The sequence below is a fragment of the Pipistrellus kuhlii genome, unplaced genomic scaffold (assembly GCF_014108245.1).
Source record: "Pipistrellus kuhlii isolate mPipKuh1 unplaced genomic scaffold, mPipKuh1.p scaffold_m20_p_6, whole genome shotgun sequence".
Classification (NCBI taxonomy): Eukaryota; Metazoa; Chordata; class Mammalia; order Chiroptera; family Vespertilionidae; genus Pipistrellus; species Pipistrellus kuhlii.
In genome coordinates, this window is record NW_023425562.1 from 28,855,870 (window position 1) to 28,874,614 (window position 18,745).

General features: G+C 41.8%; 1 protein-coding gene across 12 annotated transcripts in view; it reads right to left on the minus strand.

Moving 5' to 3' along the window:
* Positions 1–18,745, minus strand: part of PTPRM (protein tyrosine phosphatase receptor type M) — a 608,093-nt gene that overhangs the window by 16,577 nt on the left and 572,771 nt on the right. For 11 of the 12 annotated variants that reach the window (XM_045574745.1, XM_036417770.2, XM_036417769.2 and 8 more), the window contains 7 exons: positions 15,363–15,479; positions 10,755–10,909; positions 10,353–10,488; positions 8,217–8,366; positions 7,367–7,540; positions 5,156–5,287; positions 685–810 (listed from right to left, as the gene is read on the minus strand). In XM_045574745.1, the coding sequence (XP_045430701.1) occupies positions 685–810; positions 5,156–5,287; positions 7,367–7,540; positions 8,217–8,366; positions 10,353–10,488; positions 10,755–10,909; positions 15,363–15,479 (990 nt within the window). Of the gene's footprint in view, positions 1–684; positions 811–5,155; positions 5,288–7,366; positions 7,541–8,216; positions 8,367–10,352; positions 10,489–10,754; positions 10,910–14,488; positions 14,540–15,362; positions 15,480–18,745 lie in introns of all 12 variants that reach the window. The other variant, XM_036417763.2, reaches the window with a different exon arrangement.

Sequence of the window (18,745 nt, forward strand, 5' to 3'; positions counted from 1 at the left end):
AGACTGTTATGATCGTCTCCCGGTGGGCCTCTCTTAAAATCTGTTCTCAACACAGAAGCCAGAGTACTCCTTTTCAAAGGTAAATTATATCATGCGATTATTCTCAAACCCTGTAATGGCTCCTGATTTCCTTCAGAGCAAATGCTCAAATCTTTGCAGTGGACTGCAAGGCCCTGCATGATCCCTGCCATGCCTCCCCGCTGCCTCCCCTAGTCCATTCCCTAGGTGGTTATAGCTTACTGTGCTCAAGCCATATCAGCCTCTTTACTGTTCCAGAAACCCTCCCTCAGGGCCTTTGCACTGACCAGTACTTCTGCCTGGAAAGCTGACTCTGCAGAACATCGGATGGTTGCTCCCTCACTTCCGTCAGGTGTTTGTTCACACTGTACATCTACTTAAGACAGAGCCTTGCTCTCCCTCCTGTTAATGCCCTAGCACTTTCTACATTTCAGATTTTTTCTATAGCATTTATCAATTTCTAACATATCTCATTATGTCTAATATATCCATTATTTATTGTTTATCACCTCCCATTAAAATGTAAGTTCCCTAAGGTCAGGGAGCTTTGTTTTGTTTACTGATATAGTCTATGCTCCTGGAACAGCGACTGCCACAGAGTGGCACCCTAAATATGCATTGAATGAGAAAATGAAACCCCAATGTGATATTGGCTGTGGTTCTTACTCTGGATGCATTATAAATACGGAATATCCTGCTGATGATGTCTTCTTCTAAATCAGCAGAAACAAATTCCACTTGGATCGGGCCATGTCTGTGAACTCCGTTCTCTGGCCAGTACTGTGGACACAACTGAATTCAAAACAAAGAAACACGAGGTTATTTTAAGAATAAGTTTACTCTGAGCAGTTTGGATATGGTCAGTATTGACATTCAGTGGGTCTTAATACATCCGTGATTCACTAAGTTTTATTTCCTTTCTCTCCCTTCAAGAAAGTAGACTTGCAGACTTTCTTGTTGGCTGATTCCTCAGCTCCACCTGTCCTTCTTCTAGTCCTTTTCCCTGCATTTTCTCAGAAAGCATCATTAAACTATGAGCAATTCTGTTTTCTGAGGACATGTGGATGCTATTTTACACACCCCGTAGTAAGATTCCTTTTGCTGCTGACAAGAACTCTTACAAGGCCCTGGGAAGATGCCACTAGCTGCCATTAGAAGAGCTACGGTTCTTAAGATGACACACATACCTACAAACACCCAAATCTCCATCTTTCCCTGGGCTTGCTTTGCAATTTGTAATCACTTTGGGGAATAAGGTTATTCTGTGACAAGATACTGATAACAGCATTGCATTGAATTTTTATGCTCTGGTCCAAACCCTGCCGCTCTGTTCTAGAAAACCTGGTGTAATAAGAGTAAATGCTTTACCTGGAGGTGGCTTTAATAAAAACCACAATTTCCTAGAGTCTCACACTCTAGCTTTGGTGACACTAGGTTACTGGAACTTTTGTATGAATGGGATATGATGCGCAGTTCTAGTGGAGAAGTGCAGCTGGGCATGGTGTCTTATGAAACTGGGACTTTCATTCGGTGAGCCACCATTCTATTAGCCACAGTGTTAGAATACCCAAGATAGGTGAGAGAATACTCAAGATCTTTCCTTCTCACAAAGCTTTTCTAGCCCTAAGACTCCAAAAGGCATTTAAAGTTGGAAATTAAACTTCTTTTGGGGCATGATATTCCAGTGACACACTGGGTAGTATCATGTAACTTTTATCTTTCTGATTTACCAGAGGGACAAATAGCTGTGATGAGACAAAAAAGAACTACTTCATTACTTTACAATCAGTTTCTATTGGGCTTAGAGCAGATGGAAAACATATCAGCTCATTTTAAGCAGAAGGAAGAACCACAACAAGAGAATCTACTAGCTGAATTTCCTTTCTGATGACTTATTTTCCAAAGGATCTAAACATCTTAGTGTCAAATGTTGCAATTTATATATCTTGCATATAAATTGATTTATATGCAAGATAATTTTCAGTTAATGGCGGGTCAACCTAAAGAGCAATCTTCCTCTATTATAAAGAAGTTAGAGGTTTGGACTTTATGATTAAGAATGAAAGTGAGGTAACTAAGGATACTTAATAGTATCTTAGAAAGTACATTTATTTATTTTTAAAATGTATATTATATTAGTTTCAGGTGTACAGTCCAGTGATTAGACACTATATAACACTAAGTGATTATCCAGAATAAAAATATGGTACCCAAGTTGGTGGGGCAAGGCATAAGGGAATCACCAGGGCAGGGTGAACAGTCATAGCCAGGTTGATGGAGACTCAGGTATGGCACCCCCTGCTGGTTCTGTGGGGGAAGGACTCAGAAAGGGAAAAATGGCCTTTGCCAGCACTTCTGTCTGGGAGAAAGCTGCCCCTCCAGCTCTCATCTGATGCCAGACATTTTAGTTTCTACCCTTATGTCTCTGGTACTTTTCAAGGTACTGACAAAGCACTGGAGTTCAGAGGGAGAGAGACTGAGTAAGTCTGTGTGGGGCCTTTTAAGAGGAACTGCCTGGGACTCCAGCAGCCTCCATCACACTCAGCCACAATCCCTGCTGGTTTTTATAATCCAAAGCTATGGGGACTTCTCTTCCTGGCATTGGAACCCTGGGCTGGGAGGCTTGGTTTGGGGCTGGAACCCCTTGTTCTTCAGGGGGAATCTCCATAGCCAAGATATTCCTCCTACTTTTGTTTTTTAAATATATTTTATTGATTTTTTTACAGAGAGGAAGAGAGAGTTAGAAACATCGATGAGAGAGAATCATCCATCAGCTGCCTCTTGCACATCCCCTACTGGGGATGTGCCCGCAACTAAGGTACATGCTCTTGACCGGAACCAAATCCAGGACTTTTCAGTCTGCAGGCTGACGCTCTATCCACTGAACCAAACTGGTTTGGCTCCTCCTACTTTTTATCTTCTACATCTCTGCCTCTCCTACTAGTCTTGATGTGGCTTCTTTTTTTAAATCATTAGTTGTAGGACTTCCATTGAGCTAGATTTCAGGTGGTTCTGAATAATGGTTGTTGTGTAATTTAGTTGTATTTTTGATGTGGCTGTAGAAGGATGCGAGTAGAACATTTCCCTATACCTCTATCTTGACCAGCTGTTTATTTATTTTTAAATAATGCTCTCATGAAATCTTCCCTTCCTCACTAGCACTTCCCGGCAACAAGTTATAAAACTGCCTTATCAAACTATAGCATGCTAATACCTATTTTCTTTTTGATATCCAAATGTACCCACTGTTAAAATTAATAGGCATTGTGATAGGAAGCAGAGATGGTAATAAAATCCGAACATGCACAGTTGAACTGTTCTGCCCATTTTACTCCTGGCTGAGCTAGCTTTGCTTTTTGCTTGTTCTCTCAGTTCAAACCCAGATCAAAAGCTTGTCATTTATACCAAAGAAATATGAATGGCCTAGGCTGACATTTGGCTCTTGGCACACTGCATTCTGCACTTTGCCCAAGTAAACGATATATAAAATGGCTTAAATGGTGTATAACACATCCATGAACTAGACCTATAAATACTTAAAATAGTTGAGTGCTATTCTCGTACAATTGCAAAGCCTTTAAGTTCAAATGCTTAGTTTAGTGTTCTCTAAAAGACCGACTCCCAGGAGCCTCTTTTCTCTCACTCTGAAAATCAGCTCTGTCTGCTGAATGGAATTACTGTCTCTTTGTCTCTCCTCCCCCTGGCCAGGCAAGGCTTGGTTTCAGTCCAGACAGTTTGGGTTTAGAATGCAGCTTTGGAATTCAAACACTGCTGTTTAAAGAGAACACACAGAAATAACTAATGCCTGGCTCACTAATATGAACAAAACAGTACATCACTACATTTCAGGATCCACATTAGGGGGAAAAGAATGATTCTGAAGAGGGATCAAGCCTTTTATTCTAGAACTGTCTATGACTAAGGACTCCTGAATTAGGGAAATTTAACCCTGGACACTGCGAGTTAGAAAACCAGGATCCGTGGTTCCATTTTGAGTTGTGTCTTTGAAGCTCCCTTAGCTGCGACTGTGTTTTTAAATGGCTGCAATCTGTCCTCTGGAGGGGGCCAATGGGGGAAGACCTGAAACATTAAGCCTTCTTAAGCAAAAAGGACTAGATGAGGACAAGGATTGTCATTATCATTTCATAAACATTCAGGCTACAGCCCTAATAATATAATCTAGTATCTCAAACTTAATTAAAAACATTACAGCATTAAAGAAAATTCCATATCATTTACAGCAGATTGATGGCAATAAAGTAGATTTTAGGAAGGGATGCTGAAATAGTCAGGCCTTTTTATCTTATTATTTATTTATTTTTAAAAGAATTTGTCTCTATTAAATAGGAAATAAATTCAGTTCCAGAACAAGTTTATTCTTAAAACACACTAAGTTCAAGTTTAGCATAACTGTCTTGACAGTTAAGCCTGTGATTGGTATGGCTGTATCCTAAAGCAATAAATTCAGCTCCTAAATGGCCACTGTGCTAATGCTCGCCTGACAAGTCTCTTGAAGAAAATGTTTTTAAACCCCATTACTAATATCGAGTCATTACTGTCCATTCTATCTTTTTTTATGTTTAAGAAGAGGAGCTATGAAAATGTCCCATTTATCATTCTGAGCTTCTCTTATCTTCCAGTCCCAGTTTTATTTCTTTTTAATATCTTTATCAAAGAGTTGACACAACTAATTGCTTTCCCTTAAAATTGCCTGCCACTGCATCATCGTACTATCCCTGATGGGACTGAGAGCTGGGTTCGATGCTGACATCTACCACGGCTTCTGGCTTGCTTGCTCTGATTTTGGTGTTGTGGCATTCCTGTTCCTGTTCCGCTCTGACTCTGCCCATTACCTTGATCTCCCTCCAGTCAGTATTTCCATCCTTTCTGACTCCATCTTGCCCTCTCACTTCCACCATCTGTAATTCCAGCCTGTCTTTGGGTTTCAGATGACTTTCTGCCCCAATCCCTAATTCCATCTGATTTTTAATGTTTGTGTTTCTGCATCTCCTGTTCTCAGTCCTCACCTGACTTTTGTGACCTGGCACTGGAGGCCACACTTTTCAATATGCAAACAAAGCAAGCACAGATTTAACCCTGGGCACGAGCTTTGGCTGTAATAACTCATGAGTCTCACCTGGGCCGGATCCACATCATTCAGCATAACTACAGACGTGCAGTGATAATCCAGGACCAGCCTCCAGAAGTCTTTCACTGTGTTTGGCAAAGGATGCTGGGTGACTATAAAAGCGGAAGGCTGTTTATAGCTCTGCAAACACACAAGAAAGATCCAAATATATCAGAAAATATGAAGGGAAGAAGCTAAGGTTATTTTATATGCATACAAATTTGTGACATAAAACACTGAGCATATTTAACAACTGTTGAATTCTATCACCATTGTCAATGCCAAAACAGACTAAATATAAACTTATCTATATTATAGTAATGATAAAATATTCTCACTTTGACACTAAGAACACAAGAGCATTTCATAAAATGTTTGCTGTCTCTAGTAGAAAAGCAATATTGGCCTTATACATAATCGGTCCCCCCTGCTCCACTCTCCTTCCCCCTCCCCCCTCCCCTGCCCGAGGAATAAGCTTTTGTCTTGTCTAGGGCAGCGGTCGGCAAACTCATTAGTCAACAGAGCCAAATATCAAGAGTACAATGACTGAAATTTTTTTTGAGAGCCAAATTTTTTTTTTAAACTTAAACTTCTTCTAATACCACTTCTTCAAAATAGACTCGCCCAGGCTGTGGTATTTGGTGGAAGAGCCACACTCAGGGGGCCAAGGAGCTGCATGTGGCTCTCGAACGGCAGTTTGCTGACCATGGGTCTAGCGCTTGGGAGTTGGATCTCAAAGAATTTAAAAAATTTAACCGCTTTTTGTCAGCAACTACTAGGAAGGTAGCACATAAATGTTTTGCTCCCAGGCTGACCTTCAGTGTATTCATTGTTCAATTCAATGCTCTACTTCTGTCTTAGGTCTAGCTTACTCCTTACTTAACTGATTTTTTTTGGCTGTTTCCTTGACTAGGCTCTGAAAGAAGCATGGTACTGTCTCCTTATATGATGATGAATTTTTCCATCTCACTCTGTATTTCAATTTCTGTTTTATATATTTTTGAAGCCATAATTTTAGTGTAGCACTGTTATTTCTTCTGAGTGCATCAAACATTATTTCTTATGAAATGACTCCATAAAATAAGTCATCCTATTTTTTTAAAAGTTACCTTTAAAGTCTTTTTTTTTTTAACCTTAAAGCCTATTTTGCTTGCTAACAATATAGCTACTTTCACTTCCTTTTAGCTAGAACATAATCATATATTTCTAGTTATTTTTCTTTCAAATTTTAGTATCCTTTTAGCCAATTCTCCTAAATTATCAAGTAAGATTTTAATAATCCTTTTAATAAGGAAAATGTAAATTTATTTTAAAAATATGTGTAATTAAGCCTTGGGCAGTATGCTCTGTTAGTTGAGCATTGTCCCATGCACCAAAAGGTCTCAGGTTCAATTCCGTCAGGGCACATGCCCCGATTGTGGGGTTGTAGGCTCAACCCCAGAGGCAGCAGACTGATGTTTTTCTCTCTCATATCGATGTTTCTCTCTCTCTCTCCCCCCTCCCTTTCTCTCTAAAATCAATAAAAACATGATTAAAAACATGCATAATTAAAATAGCTCTGCTTTTCCTAAAAATCTTTCCTTGTCATGTATGTGTGTGATGGTGCTACTTATTTTTGCCACAAAAGGATGTATATGCTTTTTACTGCTCTGGAGAGCCTCAAACAAGTTTTTTACTGATATCACACCAATAGCACTAAAAATATCCATTCACATTTCCCACCAATTGAATAGCAAATGCTCATTCAGTTAGAAGAAAACAGACTGACAGGAAGTAATGAGCTGTGTACTATCTGTACTGACAGGTGATTTCCCCCCCATGTTAATTACTGCCTGAATTAGGAAGAAAGGGCACTAAAATAATGTTGCAAACCATATTATCCCACTTGAATTGCCGCAGTGACCTAAGAGCTGTCTCTTGCTCTCCGGCCAGCAGGTTAAATCTGCAAGTGCTCAGAGAGTAAATGGGACATGATTCATTTATCAGTACGTTAGGACTAGTGGTTTCTGCATTGACGGGAAAACATATATGGAGTCTGAAATGCACTTTTCAGAAAAAAATAGTTTCTGTCTTTAAAAAAAACAACACCTCGAAGAGCAAGGGCAGATGAGTCTAAGGACTGCACTTAGTCACTTCCCAGTTGCACTTAGTCACTTCCCAGTTGCTGCCCCTGGAGAAACATCTCCCCGTTTCCTTCCGAGGGAAGGTAGGTGGGCTTACATCCATGAGAGCGGCGTTGATGTAGTTGCTGCTCTCCCCGTCGATGGTGATGAGGAAAGGCAGGCAGCGGTCCGGAGGCAGGACGTCCATGCACCGGTTTTTCTCATGGTTCCGGGGCAGAAGAGCGATGCTACAGTCTTCCACACGCAGAGTTGGCGTGACCATGTTCAGGGTCTGTGTGACAGAATGCGGGCAGTGGAGAAGACACTGGATAGTACACAGTCTTAATGCAGACTGCAGCACAGCCAAGTTTCCTACAGCTGAGTACACGATCAACCCCTCCTCCACCTCCGCCATCGCCCCACTCACAGTTATATTTTTATTTCTCTTTATCTCCTTGGATTTTGTCTATAGAGTGTGCCCATCAGACATAAGGACCATTGAGGGTAATGAGGGCTAGACATCTGGGCACTTGGGAGTAGAAGGTTGGGTAGAATTGGTCTAGAGCCATGTACATTTAGACCAAATGTGAGGATGAGGAACTCTTGCCTGAATATAATATCTTGCTTTTTTGGTGCACCCCGGAGCATTATGGGATTACCAGGTGTCTGCCTTTGAAGTGGGGAAATGGCACTGCTAGACCAACGGTTCTCAAAAAGTAACTTTGCCCCCATGGGACACAGGCAATGCCCGCACACATTTCTGGTTGTCACAACTGATGTGGCATCCAGTTGGTAGAGTCCAGGGATCCTACATGACAGCCCCACAGCAAAGAATTCCCCAGCCCCCAATATCAACATTGCTGAGGTTCAGGAACCCTGTGCTGCCTCAATGATTCAAGATCTGACTTAGATATATTTTTTGAGGAGCAAAGTCACAGCCACTCGCCTCTCCCTCTAGCGTGACTTACCCGGAACTCCTCCTTAATCTGGCTTGAATTTGTCTGTGGGTCCAGTTTGTTCATGTCATAATACAGAGACCGAACTTGGGAAGCAGGGATGGAGGTGTCTCCACAAAGACAGGCTTCTAGGATGGCGTCATGGATAAACACATATTGCTCCTGGTGAAGCAGAGGGGACTGGTTAGTAACAGAGGGCTCAACCGGTTTACATGGAGTGATTAAAGTCTTATATGGACCGATTAAAACCAATCAGATGCTGATAAATACTAGAGCAAGCACTGTGATGCTAGAGTAACTGTGGCTAACCTACTTGGGTAATTCTGATCCCATGGGTTTGAAACTCAGTATTTCAGATGAGGAAATGAGCAGAATCTTATCCATCTATGATAAAAAAAATTGCTGACCAAATTAATAATGCAGAGAAGGTGAAGGGAAACTTGACATTACAGTGAAAAATCAGTTCTGAGCACTTAGAACTATTTACTTTGAAATATTAATGAATGTGATAATTACAAAAGTCTTTATGTGTCCAGAGAAGGGCATTTGTTTGTAGGTTACAAGTCCACAGTTTAAAATGGGTCTTTAGACTGGCCAGCATGGCTCAGTGGCAACCTGTAAACCAGAAGGTCAAGGTTCAATTCCTGATCATGGCATATGCCCAGGTTGCTGGCTCGATCTCCAGTGTGGGCATGCAGGAGGGAGCCAATCAATTATTCTTTCTCTTTTTACTAATGTTTCCATCTTTCTCTCCCTCTCCCTTCCTCTTAGATATATATATAAAAAAGTATTTTAAAAATAGTAAGAATGGGTCCTTTAATTCAGAACTGGCACTGACTTTATCTACAATTATTTACTAAAGTTTTACCATATGTATTATCAACTTTTAATTACTTGAGATGCAAAACAGTCTCATTACTTTTTACTTTAATTTCTATAAATAACCAGGACTCTTAATTCTCAAAACTGCCACTGCTATTCAACATCACCTCAAAAAAGAGAAGCAAGTGGGAAAATGGATGAGACAACATTTGATCAATTGTAAAGTATGTTAAAAATACATTATTGCCCTAGCCGGTTTGCTCAGTGGATAGTGTTGGCCTGCAGACTGAAGGGTTCCAGGTTTGATTCTGGTCAAGGGCACATGCCTTGGTTGCAGGCTTGATCCCCAGAAAGGGGCATGCAGGAGGCAGCCTATCAATGCTTCTCTCTCATAAATGTTTCTGTCTCTCTCCCTCTCCCTTCCTCTCTGAAATCAATAAAAATTTATTTAAAAAGTACATCATCATTATTATCTTTAAAACAAAGAATTCCTACTCTAACGAGAAAAAGACCAGGAAAATAGCATTTAAAGTTTCTGCTATTTTTCTTTGTTAGCTAAAACTAAATAAATAAATAAATAAATTAGGGTTTCCAGTGCCTTGTGTAAACTTTATGCGCAAAAAAAAAAATGTACTGGATTGTTTTTAGTTCTTCTTCTATTTCACAGATAATTTTCCAGGTGGTGAGTGTAATGCTTACTTAAAACAATCACATATTAGTAAAAACATGAATTTCCTATGAGTAGGATCTAATTATTTTCCTCAAAAACTCAACTTCCTGATACACTTCGAATTCTAGTTGATGGAAGTACTGGTTGGTACATAGTGCTCCTATAAAATGGGCAAATTCCCATGATACCAAGTCATTGGGAGGAATTTTTAGGGACCAGGAAAGGAACAAAATGTACAGATACGACCCTTGAGTCACCTGGCAACTGCCTGGCTATTCTGAGGAGTGACCTTGCCCTGGTTACCAGCTAGTTTGAAGGCATAAGAAGAAGAAATGGAATTGGAAGCCTGAAGCCTTAATGCAGAGACTCCACTGGGCTCCTTGACCCGGACACTCTCGAAGATTTAGGCTCATGGCTACGGATTCTGTAACCTGCAAGACTCGTGGCCTTTTGTGTTTGTTTATGAAAGGAAAAACAAAAGGAAGCAAGGAGGAGGGAAAGAAAGGCTGCCAGGTGTGTCACTTTTTCTTTTAGGGAGTTTAGGAGTGAGAATTGCCTGCGCTTCTTTTCTCCTTGGCTCTCTGGGGGGTAGGGATGCACCAGAGGCCCCAGGGGACCAGCTCAGGAGCTGATGGGGACCGATGGGAGCACAGTACCTCCGTTTGCACCATGTTCACTCTCCGCGACCGTAGCTCCCGGACACAGTTATAGATGTCCACCACGCCTTCCCTTTCCGCCATGTCCAACATGATGTCGATAACGATGAAACAGCCGGTCCTCCCAGCACCAGCACTGATGGAGAGAGATATCTATTAGAGGAGGAGAAGGACCCCTGTGTAGCTGCTTCTTTAAAAAAAACTTATCATGTGATGGCGAGATTCACATCACCTCACATAAAATGAACCATTTAAAGTGTGCAACTCAGTGGCATTTCACACCTTCACAATGGTGTGCAACCTTCACCTCCATTGGTTTCCAAAGCATTTTCCCCACCCAAAGGAGACCCACACCCACTGCCCTCTGTGCGTCTTCCCAGAGGCTCTGGGCGTGCTACTCACCTGCAGTGCACCACCAACGGGCCTGAGTTGGGCGGGCTCTTCGATTTGACCTGCCGGACGAATCCCAGCAGCCCTGTGGCATGGTAAGGGACCCCGTGATCGGGCCAGCCAGTGAAGTGAAACTGTCTGATCTCTCGGATTTCATGAACGCCCCTCTGTCATTCCCAGTCAGCACAATGCAGGAAGAGAACAAAGGGAAACACATGATGAGCAACCAAGAGAGCCTCGGGTACCCCTCGGCAGCCAGAAAGTCTAGGGATAGAAACCCTGGGTCTCTGGGAAGAAGGTGATTCTTAGATATTGTACGCACTTTGAAAACCTTACCACAGGCAGGAAGGTACTCGGGTGGAAGGGGAGGTGATGTCTGGGGACAGTACTAACTGACAGGTGCAGTTCCAGCAAATGAATGGATGGATCTCTTTGAGTCCTTGAAATTCCTTTCTAAAAAGTAGATTCAGTGAAGAGTTTGTGTGACACTTAGATCCTAAGGGTGAAGTGTGAGTTCATAGAGAGAGAGGCACAGAACAGGGACCTATGTGCTCAAGCGATCAGCCACTAAAATGCAAGACCCTGTTCCCTCTCTTCTATGTTCTGGTTCCTTTGTCCGGGGCCCTTGAGCAGTGTACACACTGTGGATGCGTAGAGAATGTCACTGGAAGAATGAATGAGGACTACTTTTCAACTACATAGGCCAGAGAACTAATTTTTTTCCATTTGCAATTCATTTTGTTAGATTTCTCTTTTTTAGTCTGGGTAAACATTTCATCCATTCATCTGTTCAGTGACCATCTGAGTGAATGCAATGCTTCCTTCAGGTGTGACCCTAACTGCTGGGGACACAGAGGTATTCAGACAGTGCCTCCTGTGTTCAGGTTGTTGCAGCTGGCTTTTGGAAAACAGGTATGTAAGCAAATATATATTTGCTAAAATTCTTTGTTGGATCAGTAAACTGAAGTGGGAGAGCTGCCTGACACTGAAGTGAAGGGAAGGCAGAAGAAAAGAACCTTAAGGTTTTGTTTTTAAAAAACTTATTCTTGTTTTGAGAATATTTTAGTTTATATATATCCAACAATTTTTTTCCTAACCATGAGCCTATGTTATAAGACTGTGTCTTAAAACCAAAGTCTGTTTTAAAAACAACCATCACTTCTAGAATCAAGGCTGGATGTAAATTTGAGGTTAAACTGAATTTTCTCCTGCCTCATTTAGTGACTATTTACCATTTCTGTGTTAATCCCTGACTGTGGTTTTATTTATCATAACACATAGAACTCACTAACCTTATCACATTCACCATCAGTCATTGTTCACACATACTTATGAGCAAAGAAATTCAGAATTTTATGTGCTTTGAAAGATTGGAAGAGGCCGACAATTATAGATTTTAAGATAAGACTTGCTTGCTGTAAGTGTATTAACATGTCTTAGTTTAATAACCCACAAAAGTTGAAGCTTTAGCTCTCTTTGAAAATCATGCTATTCTTTAATGCTGTTTAGGCATTAAGGTATTAAAGCTATCAGAGAGTCATGAATAAAAATCAACACTGTTATCTGCTACAGATGCTCTGTGACCCCCAAAGTAACATTACAAGGTGGTTAGGAGCCCACATTCCTTATTGCTGACACTGTAGCCAGTCCCAAAGTCTCTATTAGAAGACAGAGGGTTGAGCTGGGTCACCCTCCAAATCACTAGAGAGTTCCCCTAGCTTTAGGTGTGACAACTGGGTCAGTTGTGGTCCCACACAGTGGAAATGTCTATAATACATATTTGCTTATTCCAAGGACCACTGAAGGGCATTTCCCCCCCATATACTGATTTTCCTCTTAATTTTTATTTTTTGAGAACTTCCCCTTCTAGGTTTGCTAGATTTCAGCCCCAGCATTCCCAAGTCCCAAACTTCATCCATCATGAGATGGGCCCCCAACCGTTCTCTTTAAGACTCACTTTCGGAGCAAGATAAATGCCCTTTTCCCAAAAGAAACCTCCACCCTCTTCCATGTTCAAGATTAGCAAAGAGAATTGTTTCTGAGTCAATTCATTAGAGGGGAGGGGGTGTTTGAATGGTGGATGTGATTAATGATCACAGTTACAAATACTTCCCAATTTGATACCATTACATTTTTGTTTATTTTTCATCATAACAAGTATTAATGCAATATAAAAAAGTAATATTCACTTAATTTTTTCCATGTAATTTAATGGGAAAGAAGAACTCAAGATATACAATAAGTGCCTAGAACAAAGTATGCACTTAATACATATCTGTGCATGCTTTGTCTTTGAGGCAGTCAGTTCATATTCTCACTGCCTTCTCTGAACCCCACACACCTCCTAGGTAGAGAGAATTTGGTAGCCATTATCAGCTTCCTTTCTGCCAGGTTAGACTGGGATAGATTCACCAGATAGCCGAGTTCCATGGGGACTTTTAAGCTGTCTTCCTCCTGACACAGTGGGCACTTTACCTTACTTAATATCTGTTTAGCTTTGAGTTATTAGCTACATGGGAAAGGAAAGATGACAGTCCCATGCAGAACAGGGCTTCATCAGTTTCAGATTGCAATGTGTTTGCTTGTTCTGCAAAGTGGAGCCCAAATCCATTTTTCACCTTCGGTCCCTTGATGCAACATATTCTCAGAATTGCAGGGCTCGCACAGTATATGATTGACTGTTTCCCCTGCTTCTAATGAGAAAGTTTAAAATCCACAAGGAGTGCTCCGTGGAAGTGCTAATGATTTGTTTTCCTCAAAGTTTCCAATTGCCCAGTTGGAAAATCACAAACAGGTCATTTTAATTTCCCTCAGAGCCTAAAAAAGCTCCCCTTCCCTCCCTTCCACCACCTCTTCACTAGTTGTCTGGTGACTAAAATAACTGGGTATTTCTAAAACATTTCTGTGTACCTGGGGATGCAAGAGAGTATAATAAGAGGTTAAAAAAAGAGCAAAGAAACAAACAAACCCTTCCTTTAGCACCAGAGACGCATTTTCAGCTTATTAGAGAGCTGACTACTGTTCAAAGAACTCTATGTTTAAGCGATGGCTTTGGATGATTTTTTTAAAAAAGAAAAAATATTGAGGATCTTTTATCGCTATCTGTTTTAATGTAATTCATGAGTGTTTTTGCTAAGAGCTGTACAGAAATCCTCCCCCAAACCTGCTTAAGATGGAAAAAAAAAAAAAATCGAAGTGTGAGGTTCAGAACTTGAAGAATTGAGGCAACTAGAACTCCACATTCTTTGAAGTCCCCAAGTCTCCTGCCTGCTTATTAAAATGACAGGCTAAAAAAAATAGTATTAGAAACAGACTAAAATAAAATCTTTTCAGTCTTGTGATTCTCTGACAAATATGAATTTGCAACCCAGATAGGTAGTTCAAAACAGAAGAGTTAAATTAACCAATAAACAACTTATTTAAACCGGTCTTGCTAACCCAAAAAGTACAAATATAGAGTAGAGGAGAAGGCCAAGAGCCAACTACCCAGCAGCCCACGGATAATCCAGGTCCTCTAAGAGGACCTGACAGTGTAAATGAGCACCAGCCTGCACTGAACAAATTCACAACAAAACTGCTCTGCCCAGTGTAACTGCAGGGCCGAGTTCTGGAGAAGCAGCTCTTGACACAAAGTCTGTGGACCCCAGACACGATATCATGTGTCCCCCTCATCGGAGGCAAGATGAGGACTGACTGGCAGGCAGAGTGTTTCTCAGCCACGTCACCTCCACTGTCCCACAGCCTACCTGTGACACTTCTCTGGGTGGACTGCAGTTTGCTTCACTTTCGGCCCTTCCCTATGTCAGCAGAAAGAGGGGGAATAAGGAAATTCCCTGTTATGCCCTACAGTGCTTCCCGGAGAAGCCCCATCCATGCACATGGGATGAGGCAGAGGAGAGCTAAGGCAGAGCATTCACCACCAGCAAGTACAAAAGGCTGAGACCAGTATGGAAGTGAGTACAAATGGGGTGTTGGTTCATGCAAGGGTGACCTAGGTTTCCAGGTAAGTCACTTCTACCTGGAAAATCCATCAGTCCATGTGAAACCAGAGGCCTGAAAAGCCTCAGGAAGCAGAGGGATTCCAGAAGGAGTTAGGACTTGGGTCTCAACACAGATACTTATTACAGGAAACCCACATGGACATACAACATGAAGGCATTTATTAAACTGCCAGTGAATGAAGAGAGAGAGAGAGAGAGAGAGAGAGAGAGAGAGAGAGAGAGAGAGAGAGAGAGAGAGAGAGAGAGAGAAAAGAAGAAGAAGAAGAAGAAGAAGCAGCAGCAGCAGCAGCAGCAGCAGCAGCTGCAGCAGCTGCAGCAGCAGCTGAACAATATCAACCAGGTTAAAAAGAAAAAGGAAACAGACAGATAGGCATTATCTTTTGATTATCTTTTGGTGTAACTGCAAAATATAGGCTCTTATTAAATGGGAATGATTTGCTTCAAAGATGGAACTGAGCTGTTACAGAATCAAAGGGCAAGATGCAATCTTGAGAAATTACTAGGTAGAGTCTACCTGCATTCAGGTGTGACCATGTACAGATTAGCTTAGTAAATGAATAAGGCTAGCACCACTAATGTCTGGCCATGGCTTTTCAAAGTCTGCAGTGTGAAAACTTACCTTTTCAACAGCAAATGTTCTTATTACATATTCTGCCAGTAGTTCTGTTTCTATTAAGGTGACTTTAATGTCTTTATATATCTCCGTGTCGTCTGGCCAGTATTTGCAGCATTTGACCTTTAGAAAACAAAAAAGGAAATAAAGGGTTTAGAGTTTATTTTGTAGTTTCCCAAATGATGGGTCACAGAATGATTTACAGGATAAAATTTGCATGAAGACCAGAAGTTAAGCTGCACACTACAGAGCAAGATTTATTTTTTTAGATCATGTACGCTTTTCTTCTCTCCCCAGAAGAAGACAAAACGTGAGCTATAAAAGGAGCAAAGCTAGGAAAATGGGTCTAAAGTTAACAGATCGTGTTTATAGTGCAAATATCCCAGCTACATAACCATTCATTTCCTGTTTATCTCAACGTAGGGAATGGCCTGGAAAAATCAACTATAAAAGGTAGTTTGCAATATTTAGCTCCTCTGAATTTTAAATTACTTCCAATTTCAGGAATCGATTGAACATTTTTGAGACGGAGTGAGCAGGAAATCAAAGCCAACAGTAAGATCAGAATTAAAAAAAAATTTTCCTTTTTTTTTTCTTTTCTTTTCTGAGAAAGTAGCCATGTGTTTTTCCCAATTTAGAACTACAGGTTCATTTAAATCCAAGTAAAGTCAATACACAAACCTTGGCAAAATCTGAACACAGTCTTTCCATATTATTGAAAGCCTCTAATCTGAGGATTTTTCAGGTGGAAGGAATTTGTTAGATTTGACTTCTCCAAGTAAGTTTTTTTGGGTCCTGTAGCTCTTGCAGACTTCAGCAAAAGCTTGGGATGAGGAAAGAGCAGGAGGAGTGAGCAGGAAATCAAAGCCAACAGTCAGATTAGATTTTTTTTCCCCCCTGAAAAAGGAAGTAATTGTGTGGTTTTCCCAACTTAGAGTTACAGTCATTCAGGTGTCCTCGGGGCTCCGTCTGAGCCTCTGCGAGTCTGTATTGCATTCCTGGCAGCTTCATCCATGCTTGTCACCACTTCTGTGCCTCTGGCCCCACTCTCTAAGTGCTGAATTCCATTTCTAACCTCTTTTGTGGGCATCTCTCTCGGAGGTCCTGCCAGCACCTCAAAGGCAATATGTCTAAAAGAGAATTCTTTGTCCCCCATCAACTACACTCATGATTCCCTATGTTAACGATGCTTCATTTCCCCAGTTACCCAGGCACAAAATCAGTGATCCGTCTCTAAGACCCAACCAACTGCGAGGTGTAAGACATTTTTTGAAATTCCTCTCCAATATGTTTTCCAACTTTTTTTCCCTTTGCCATAATCTTGGTTTAGGATTTGGCAACTTTCTGCATGAACATTCTATTCATACCAGCACCAGGAAAAACCCGCCAGAGGGTACAGCCAATGGCATTTACTTGCTCTGCTCAATAAGCGTCTATTTCCAATAGAAATTACATGTAATAGAAGTTGCACATGGGCCTAGCATGTAAGGTACTTTATCCTTTGGCCACAACTACTGGGCTTATCCTTAGCTTTTACTACTCTCCTTTCTAGCCACTATGTTCAGAGAGAAGTAATTTGCATGAACCCCAAACAGATCTCATGATCCAGATTCCTATCCATGCCATTCCTTCCGTTTAGAAGGTTCTGCTCACACCCATACTCCCAGCTGAAAATTTTATCCTTTCTTCAAAGATTATCTCAAATGCCACACCCCTTCAAAGTCTAGATGTGAGTGTCTCTCTTTTGGTCCTCTGATGAAATGTGCATATTTTACTAGAATGCTTGATACCTGCCTATTACATGCCACCATGTAAAGGCATCTTATTGCTTATTTCTGTAAATCCTGCAATATCTCATACCGTGTCCCAGAGACACTGGATATCAATAGACAGGTGTAGAACTGAATTTTATGGAGACAATGATAGGGTCAGTGTAGGAAGGAAAATCCCAGATTGGGGAAGTTTACAAAAAGAAATATGGACTGAGGTGACCTCTCCCAGAATGCCAAGCACCTTGGTACTCTAATGCTTCCAGAGTGGTACCTGCTGGCTGTTATCTTAGCTGCTTCCTATGAAACTTCCTGGCTGCTGATTCAGTGAGGTTTTAGATAGGCCTTACTACCTTTACTTGGCAAGAGGTAGGCCAGACACATCAGGAGTTGCAGATATAGTGCAGCAGAAGACAAAGATAGTCTCTGCCTTCAATAAATTTTTAGTTCCCATTTTTAGTCCCCCCGGCCCCACCCCCCACAATGGGAACATAATCTGTGACTTTACAAAGTATAAATACTTACACATATTATGATTTACCCATAATATTTCAAAGATTTACATCTCAAATATTCCAGTATACGAGGGAGCTATAGCCAGGAGATCCCGAGGTTGCCCAAGGACCAGCCAAGCCCGTATGGGTCAGATGCCACCGTTTTCTCCGCAAAGAGAGTGAACTACGGAAAGAAACCTGATCTGCTCCAACACCCTTGGTTAGATGCTAACTCAGGCCACTGCCAGTTGCTCTATAATGAGCAGTAATTAGGAGAAAGGGAGCCTTGGGGTTGCTTCCTTCCAGAACGAGTTTGTGGACAGAGCCTTCTCCTGTGCAGAGCACCTGTGCAGGCGGACCCAGAAGAGGCGGACCAGCCACTTCCAACCCCGCCCTCTCCATCTCCTCTCCCGGAACATCCTGAAATGGTGCGCCACATCTGTTTTTAGCCTACAAAAACCTTTCTAAATTGGGTTTCTTTTAGTATCTTTTCAACTGCTTGGATTTGTGTCAAGTTATAATTTTGCTTTTTAAAAAGAAAAAGAGGAGGAGAAGAGGAGGAGGAGGAGGAGGGGGAAAGTATGCTTCTTTCTGGATGCAGACTTTCCATGCCTGGCTGTGAAGACCAGTGGTTTTGTGGCACCTGTAGGAGCAGAACAAACACTCCTCTCCTCAGATGGAGGCTGGGCTTGACTGCCTTCTGCAGCCCAGTGTTACCTGCACAAAGTCCAGGAGAGGCTGTGCCTCCACACACCCTAATCCTAAGGCAGCAGACTTCAGCTCTGAAGGGAGGCTCTGACCAGGTTCAGTAGCGGGGTGTCCCGGAGCTGGGTCCATTGAGGCACCTGCTACCGAGCCCTGCTGTGTGCCTCACAACAGGAGGCTGCAGGGTAGCAGGATGTGGTCCCTGCCTCCAAAGGGGTCACTGTGGGCTTTAAAATGCACAAACCTGAAACAGCACAGAAAGCAGAGTAACTGCAGGATTTCTGGCCTGAAAAAGTTCTCCAAGGTGGGTAATTTTAAATGGCAGTCCAGATGACCCCCAGGTACAGTAAGGTCAGATAACCCCTGGCAGGCTGGAGCTGGAGCTCCCCAGGCTGCAGCACATGACCGTGACCTTCAGCGC